The sequence below is a fragment of the Arachis ipaensis genome, chromosome B05 (assembly GCF_000816755.2).
Source record: "Arachis ipaensis cultivar K30076 chromosome B05, Araip1.1, whole genome shotgun sequence".
Taxonomy (NCBI): Eukaryota; Viridiplantae; Streptophyta; class Magnoliopsida; order Fabales; family Fabaceae; genus Arachis; species Arachis ipaensis.
Window position 1 is genome coordinate 232686 of NC_029789.2, and position 8819 is coordinate 241504.

At 37.5% G+C, this 8819-nt stretch overlaps 2 protein-coding genes across 2 annotated transcripts; one reads left to right on the forward strand and one right to left on the reverse strand.

Annotated features, from left to right (window-relative positions):
* Nucleotides 1206-3169, forward strand: LOC107642265 (protein CURVATURE THYLAKOID 1D, chloroplastic). The gene is made up of 5 exons (XM_016345559.2): nucleotides 1206-1377; nucleotides 1606-1841; nucleotides 2509-2613; nucleotides 2704-2775; nucleotides 2906-3169. Exons 1-5 carry the CDS (start codon nucleotides 1269-1271, stop codon nucleotides 2975-2977), a joined length of 594 nt encoding a protein of 197 aa, XP_016201045.1. The 5' UTR covers nucleotides 1206-1268; the 3' UTR covers nucleotides 2978-3169.
* Nucleotides 6870-8266, reverse strand: LOC107642266 (mitochondrial uncoupling protein 5). Its single transcript, XM_016345560.2, has one exon. The coding sequence runs from the start codon at nucleotides 8013-8015 to the stop codon at nucleotides 7038-7040; it is 978 nt and encodes a 325-aa protein (XP_016201046.1). The 5' UTR covers nucleotides 8016-8266; the 3' UTR covers nucleotides 6870-7037.

Below are 8819 nucleotides of genomic sequence, written 5' to 3' on the forward strand. Positions count from 1 at the left end.
TTTTTTTATTTTATTTTTTAATACGAATAAAAATAAAAAAATATATAGTACTGCAAAATAGAAAAAAAAGGAGGAGCAAAACAAAAAAATTAGAAATAGTAACAATAAAAAAACAATAATGGAGAAAAAATATGCGAAAAAGAAGAAGGTATTTTTTGGTGTCTAGACAAGGAAAGAAACAAAGCAAAAACTATCTTAAATCCGAGCGGATGATTCGTTGGAGATCAACACCAGGCTCAGACCAAATAACATGATTAGAGTTACTCTTGGCACCATATTTAGCCATCCAATCCGCAGCTCTATTTGCTTCTCGGGACATAAAATTTTCCCCTTTCCGCCAACTTAGTAGCCAGATCCACCTTGACTGGTCTTCCCACAGCAGAAGCGATTCTCATCATGGCTTTATCCTGATAGTACCATATGCTCAAACCAGAGATTCGAATCCAAACCATAGTCTCCCCGAAAGTGTCCTCACAAGGTTTAAAATCCGGTGTCCATGGCTTGACCGCAATATAGTGACCGAAGATCATCCATGGCCCCCCTAGTAAAACCTTCTCTCGATCGTCCATGCGATCAAATTTAACGAGGAAGTATCCAAAACCCACATCCAAGATTTCATATCCACCGGTGATCCTCCATACCCCTTTCAATTTGTGAAACATGGCCGTGTAACTAAGGTTTTTTCCAAGAACCTTAATCACAATTGCTTCCTTGTATGGTTCAGAAAGGATGTTCCTAGCCTCTTTGGAGAAGCAAACTCTTGGAGGCATAGGATCTCCTTGTTTTCCAGTGACCACTGCCATGGAATCCCCATCTAGAGCTTTAGCCCAATTTATCCCTGTGGCTACTGTAGAACCAATAACCTTGTCACGGAACGAAATCTTGGAAGTCACTCTGGAACTAAGGTCGCCCTTACTTGATCCCTCCTTCACACCTGATGCAAACCCTCCCACACTCTCCCCCTTATCTCTTTCGATGGCATGGTCATCTTCTTCACCGTGTTTCACCCTCAAACACTCTCTCCCGCTCTCTCCTTCTCTCATTCTCTCTGAGTACGGAGTACGTGAAAAAGAAGAAGGTATTCTTCCGTTATTGTTTTTTCTTCTAATATATTTAAAAAAAAAAATATTCACCGAAATGTAAAACCAAAATAAATAAATAAAAAAAGAAAACCCTGAAACCCTAAAAGGCAGTCTGTTTTGTATATAAAAAGGTGTCAAAAACCCCAAAACCAGAAGTGGCTCTCTCAATTCAATTCACACTCTGAAATGGAGCTCTTCAAACTTCAAGCTATGCCCTTTTCGAAGCTTCCGAGCTCCCTATTGTCTTCCTCACACTCTCCTCTTCTCCTTACCCCCTCTCTACCTCTCTTACCTCGTAAGTTCACAGATCCCCAATCCAAAACCCTAAGTTTTCTTTGTTTTTCGCACTGTTTTTCTGTCTCTATCATTTCCCCCTTTCAATTTAATGTTCTTTTTCTCACGTTATTTGTATGCTGCTGCTAATTTTTCTGATTGGAGCTGACTTCAATATTTTCTCCGTTATGATAATAATTAATCTTTTTGAGGAATCGGGGTTTTTTTTTATGTTGGGTTTTGATGACAGGTTCAATCTGCATGAGAAATGTGTTGGTAAGGTCAACGACATCTGAAGAAACATCGAGTGGGTCGAGTTCATTTTTCAATGAGAAACGTGACGGTGCCATTTACGCTGAGGTTGTCGAACCAGAAGATGATAAGAAGAATTCGTTTAATGGAACCGATGGCAAAGAGAAAGAGTTTCCTGTGGAGGACGAACAGCAAGGCCTCTCTTTGGATTTTCTTGATAAGCTCGATCTTAAGGTTGCTTTTTTATGCACCTAACCTGTTTGGTGTGTTGTTTTGGGTTGTTTTTGAATGTGTGATTTTTAATGTTTTGTATTTGTATGATTTTTTCCACATTGAGTTGCTGTGATGATAACTACAGTTCATTGATTGCATTTATGCAAATGCTTTATGATACTTCGGCAGTAATGTCGAACCTGAGCGGTTACCTGAGCAACTATGATAGACACACGATGACAGATAAGCATACATAAGTCGAACCAACTTTTGTATTTTTCTACCATTTATGAGTCACAAATAACGTTTACTATGGTTACAAGGACTTTACTTGAGCTTTTCTTACATTATATTCTGTTGGGGGATAATTCTTATGTGCTGTACAGTTAAACCAAACTTAACTCTGCGGTGATATTTATGTAGCCAAAGCTATTGTGTATCTGCTTTAAGTGATGGTCTTTATCTGTTATTTTATATCATATGATGCAGCTTATGCTTATACCATACCTTCTATTGTTTGATGTTTTGATGGCACTAGTGAATCTAATGGCTGTTTCTTCTTTTCTGAAGAAGATTGTCTGTGGTTTTTGCGGCTCGTCACATACATAACTGATTACTTTTAAGGAAAATTTGATCACATCGTTGTGCAGACTTTCTAACATTTTCTCTCTTCCCCTCGCATATACAGTTTGACACAGATGATACTGGTTCCCTTGTCGTGTATGGTGGTGCTGCTGTAGTTGCCCTGTGGTTAACATCAGCCATTGTTGGTGCTATTGATTCTATTCCTTTGGTGTGTATAAAGCTTCAAATGTCAATATTTCATACTGGAATCCAACTTCGAAATGCTAATAGTTATCTTTTTGACTCATTTTTGTGGCAGTTTCCCAAGGTTTTGGAAGTTATAGGTCTTGGTTACACAGTATGGTTCACTTCCCGTTATCTGCTTTTCAAGGTATTCGGCTACTTTGCCTGTCTCAGTATGGTTCATATATTTGGAGATTACATTAAAGTGATCGAGTAGTATGCAAGTATTTCCTGTATTTTGCTTACCTGTATTGATGATTGAGTTTATGAACCTGCAGAAAAACAGGGATGAGTTTGTTGCTAAACTTGAGGAGCTCAGGGAACAAGTTCTTGGTTCAGACGACAAGTGAATTATTCTGAGAAAAGGATGAATCAAGGAAAAAGAAGAGTGCTATGGTTAAATGTGCAGTTACATTTTGCTCTAGTTGACACCAATGTATTGATTCTTCGCCACTTTCCCATAGCTCGTACAGCTACACAGCAAAGAAAAATGTATATTTAGTTTTTGATTGAGAAGTATAATATCTGATTCTGCACCCGCATTCTGGTATTGTGCCGAATTGTTCGATGGTGCACTTGTAGTTTATTATAGACGTTTAGATAGAGAGTTTAGTTCACCAATTACAGTTGCATTTTTAGAGTTATCTTCAATAGTCAATACCCAATAAGATTTTGATCGCGTGTACTCCATTTATCAAGCCTTAGAATTTGTTCATATTGGTGAATAGTAAGTTAATAATAACCTGTAATCGAACAGGGGAGAAGTATAAAATCATTCAACATTAGGCAGTTATATAACTCTTGGATAGGATTCAGGTTAGGACATTAATTAATTCTTCTATGTTGCGCATCTGATCACTCCACCACACTCAATAATTTCCAAGACAAAACAAGTGAAATGTGGTCCTTATTAGATCATCAAGTGTAAAGAGCAGAACAATGCAGCAAATGTCGTAAGCTTCATGTTCATATGATAATAACTGTTACCAAGAAGTTGAACACCAACTTGGAGCTGCCTCCAAAAGCTCATAGTCATAGCCATCAGAGCAATGTAAGAGGATGACATTAATTACGAGTAGTAAAATGACTAATGAGTAAAATGATTTGATCAAACCGGGAAAAGAAATAAAGCCAACGACTAATATAATGATTTTTCTTTTGGATGGATCTTAATCCTCGGATATCTATCGACCATGAGCCAACGACTAAACTCTAGTCTTGATGGAGTTCACCTTTGGGTGGGTAGGAGATACATTGTCCTTAAGAATCAAACCCTGACATGATGTTTAAGCAACCCAAGCAACTACCACTTGTGTTAGTTCTCGTGGTAGTAATAATCTAGACATTTATATATAAAAACATATAGCTAGCAACTTGTTTTGGTTCATCACCCTATTGATTATTAGGAATAATACTTCACTCCCTAGTCCATCACACAAGCCAAGGCCTAAGTAAGCCAGTCCAATTCTACAAGAAGTCCAAAATAAAAGAATTCAATAGATTCACACGGGATAATCCACCCAATTTGCCTAATGCATAGTCCGAACTATGCCCGACCCAACTTACATGACAAGTAAAAACTTGTCATGCCACTACATCAGATATGTACTCCTAATGACGACTTGGAATAACTCACTAAATAATTAGGGAAGTCACCACACACTATTAAGAGTGGAGATATTCAGGAGTAATTGTCAAAGCTATCATCTCTTTCTATAAATATCATATCAAATTCAGGTACTTCTCAATCCCGATTTAAACATGTCTAAAATCTTTACGAATTTAAGTATCAAAGTCTCTTGTAGGTACTACTCTTCTCCATCCACTAAAAAACATCGGATAATTTTATCCCTCTAACAAATAAGTCAAAACCTTCATCTAGTCCCAAATTACATTAATTTCAGGTCATCTTTGGAAACAGAACTTAAGGTTGATATTTCCCAATTTTTAAAATGCTTTTAATACTGGATTTGAAATCCTTATATGTTTTCTCTTATCATGTTTCAATCTCCATTGACTTGATTTATTTATTTTACAAAAAAAATATTTAAAGAAGAACGTACGAGTGTAAGTATCCAAATTCTTTTAACACGTTCACTTGACACAATCTTTGGTAGCTTTCTTACTATAATCTGACGATGCTTGTTATTACACATATTCACCTATTAATTTGATTAGATTAGATATAATCAATTTATTTATGATAAAATGGACGGTGCAGAGAGGTAGCAAAGTGCAGAGTGAAGGGGGAAACCAAAGGAGAAAAGATGAAATACGGAACCGAATTAAGAGAATGGTTAATCACACATTAGTTTATCTTATCACATTGATTGCTTATATGGCAAGTAACTTCACATGGCAATAACTATGTGATACTCTGCCTCCATATTATTAAGAGAGAAACGATGAGTAGTAAGAAAATTTATTTCTATTTATATTTTATTTAAAAAAAAAAAAAACTTATCTCACTTGTAAATTGTTACACGGACAAATACATCCAACTATAACAAATACTAATCGAAACCTTTACGTAACAAAGTTATCTTTTTACACGGTACCTTCTCATCATATTTAAAATACAGAAAAAATTCGACTCATGTGCCAAGTTAATTATAAAAAATTCACTAATTAAAAGTAAACAAATTAACATGCCTCGTGTATTAAGTTTATCAACAGAGTCAAAACTCAAAAGTCATAGATACCGTTATCAATAATATGAATATTACAGGGCCATATCTCAATTGATAAAATAAATCTTTTTAAGGTATTAAAGGAAATTAGGTTACCACGCATGCAATGATCTTATGAATTTGGTATTACAAGAAATTGTCGGCCGCTTACTCATATATTATTTTCAAATTTTTGTAAAGTTTCTCCTATCACCAGAAAAAAAAAAATTCAAATAATGTCTATACAGAATAATTTAAAAAGAGAAATAATATCAAATCAGGGAGTGATATTTCTATTACCATGTGTTTGTCTCCTTCTACAATAATGCTATTTGGCACTTCTCTAATTTGTATCTGGATTGATTCCGATTGGTTGTGACTTATGAGTGCGTTGTGTATTGACAACCAAATTGGAAGTGTTTGCAGCCATAGCTTCAAGCTCCAATGAATAGAATAGTAGTGTTGTTTTGTGGTCAATAATAATTGCCGTTTACGCACTAAGAAAAGTGGGGAAAATACTGCACTTAGCATAGAGTTGCGTCACAACTCACATTCAAAATTTGGTGAAATATGAAATGTAAAGGAATCAATGTCATGGGATACAATAGAATTCAAGCCAAGACAATTAAACTTTTTCAGCTTAATAAAATCATTTTTTAGAAAATATAATTTAATTATCAAGCATGAAAGAAGCGATCATCGATAGTGAAAAGCTCGTTTGGTTTAAATCAAGCATAGAATTTCTCTAACAATATGATAGCCGTTTAATTTAAAAGTCGAGCGTAACATAATATAAACGACTCTAAATTTAATTTTATTGCTGATTTTCATGTGTTTACAATATGATTTTCAATTTTCCATTCCACTGTGTGTGTCATTATTGGCTTGTTCTCACATTTTGGTGACTCGGTTATTGCATAACAAGAGAAGGCATCCTAACGGAGCCTTTAAGTCCGGACAAAGGCAACTTATGGATGCCAATTTCCCTTGAGCATTGCTTTTTCTTTTTTGTTTAAGAATATCTTCACGCAAATATAGTATTATGAATCTTTAGATAGTTTAATAAAGCATACCAAACTATCTAACACTCACAATGTTATCTTCTTTTTTATTTCTCTCTTGGCTTGAGATGGGAGATAATGAGGATGCCTAACAGCTTGCAAGGCTTCAACTTGGTAGCTTCGCTTGTTAAAGCTGGCCGCTGGAATAACTTAACCAAACATAAAGAGTAATACAAAAGAAAACCAAGTTACCAACGCTTTTAGTTAGCATCTTGAAGCACAAATCACGGTACCTTTCACACCTCACAATAACCGTGTTCTGTTCCACACTCTACAACTGACTATGCTACTTCCACGCTCACAATAATTCTTCAAACCTAAAACCATAAAATCTTCTATAATTTTCTTATAAAAAAATTTTGGCCCACTTGTTACCTACCTTCTTTGTATTCTTGAAATTGATGGACGCAAAGAATTTGACTGGATCACACATTGAAAGATAATATTTGTATTTTTTTTTATATTTTGTCTTGTATTTTATTATTAAAAATTAAAAAGTGTAGGCCAGTTGATTCCAGAAATATTGGATTTGATGGATTAAATCATAATAATAAAAATTACTCAACCACAGGCAAAACATCAGGAATCTTGAAAACGCAAGAGACAAGTAAACAAAAAACGCAAAACATTTTATTTTTTCGCCATTATCATAATGATGATGATCATCTTGGTAGTCTTTCTCAGAAATCCTTGAAGAGCTTGCGAACCTGTTCAAGCGTAACGAACAGAACAACAGTGAAAGGACCCTGCCTCGATATCGTAGGAATGAACCCCTTGTACAGCGCCATGGGACCCTCCGCACGCACCGTCTTCAGAGCACAATCAAGAGCCCCAGTGTACGGCGGCTCAGCCCCTGGCTCCACCCTCATGTTCATTACCCTAGTCTTAATCACGTCAACAGGGTTCGAAGCAACAGCTGCAACGAACCCCGCCGCAAAACTCGCCGTCACGTGAGTCCCTAAACCATCGCGCATCAAACCTTTTTCAAGAATCGCTTCCTTGAACTGGTCGTACGACGCCAGCTGCGAAGCCGTAACAAGCATCGCGCGGTTCACCGTAAGCGATGAACCGCGCCACAGGGAAGCAACGCCTTCTTGCTTCGCCATTTTCGTTATGGCGTCCACGACGGACTTGTAGTTGCGCCGCTGAGCTGGAGGGAGTCTCCCGTCGGCCTGCATCCTCACCATGGCCACGTCAGCTGGGTTACCAACGGCGGCTCCGACGCCGCCGGCGATTAGCCCTGCCTCGATCTTGCGTGAGAGAGGCATGGTGGTGGCGCCGCCGGGAACAGGGGAAGGGACGGACCATTTCTGCTTGAGGAGGTCATAGAGCCCCATACGAGTGGTGGAGTAGAGTGTCTGGCGGAGGACGGTGGCGGAGACACCAGAAAAGAGAGCGGCGAGGCCTTCTTGCTGGACGAGCTTGACGCCGACGGTTACGAGTCCGACGCGAGGAGGTTGGGTGATTTGCGGAGGTGGTGAGACGTGGATGGATCGGGATCCGGTTTGGAAGGCGAGTGCGGGTCGGAGGGAAGGTACGGAGGTTGGATTGGACTCGCCTTGGAGCTGCATGCGGACCTTGATGAGGTCGAGTGGGTGGGTTGAACAGCCTGCAACGATTGAAGCTATGCCTCCTTCTACAAAACCCTTAACACCCATGATGTTGTTGTTGTGGTGCAAAATTGATGAATTGGGGTTAGTGTATGTTAGAATGAAAAGAATGGATTAGAGAGTAAATTGGGACTATTGGGACCAGTTGGAGTTGGAGATATCACTAGAGACCATAAGATGGGAATGGAGGCCACAGGCTATGGAAGAAGAGTGGGGGACGGCGGCCCTCTGAGACATATGATAGGTCAGATCTGATGTGTGTGAATGTGTTTTTTGTGTGGAGAGGTAAGAGAAGATGTTGCAGTATTTATAGGAGTCAGGGTGAAGGCGAGGGTTCCGACTTAGGTCTAACGCGATTACGGGAACGTAGCCAATTAGATTCATTGTGGTGCACAATTTATTGCGCTATTTAATTAACGCGTTTCCGCTGCAGGCCCCCCTCTTGTTTCTTATTTCATTCTCATTCACCTCAGAAAATCAATATTTTGTATCAAATTCATAAATTTATTATATTTGTAATATCAAAATATTTTAAAAGTGAAATTATAATTATAACTTCTGTGACTATTATGTTTGAAATATAAATCAATCATCAATTTTACAAATACAAAGAGAATAATAAAAAAATTTCTCCCTCGAGTTATTACCAAATTTATCAATAAAAACCGTAGCAATCTTTTACCCTCGTTTGTTAATGTGCTATATTTCTACAACTATCCCCAATTGGCATAATATTTCTAAATTTATTAAAGAAATATTCTCTCTTTTTTAGGGAGGAAAAAGTTTTTGTCTTACTCTTATATCACTTTAATTATAACTATTTTTTGCTTTTGTAATTATATTTTTAATCTC

Coding starts and splice junctions, on each gene's coding strand:
- LOC107642265 (XM_016345559.2), top strand. CDS start 1,269: ATGGAGCTCTTCAAACTTCAAGCTATGCCCTTTTCGAAGCTTCCGAGC. Junction 1,842..2,508: donor TTGATAAGCTCGATCTTAAG/GTTGCTTTTTTA, acceptor TCGCATATACAG/TTTGACACAGATGATACTGG. Junction 2,776..2,905: donor CCCGTTATCTGCTTTTCAAG/GTATTCGGCTAC, acceptor ATGAACCTGCAG/AAAAACAGGGATGAGTTTGT.
- LOC107642266 (XM_016345560.2), bottom strand. CDS start 8,015: ATGGGTGTTAAGGGTTTTGTAGAAGGAGGCATAGCTTCAATCGTTGCA.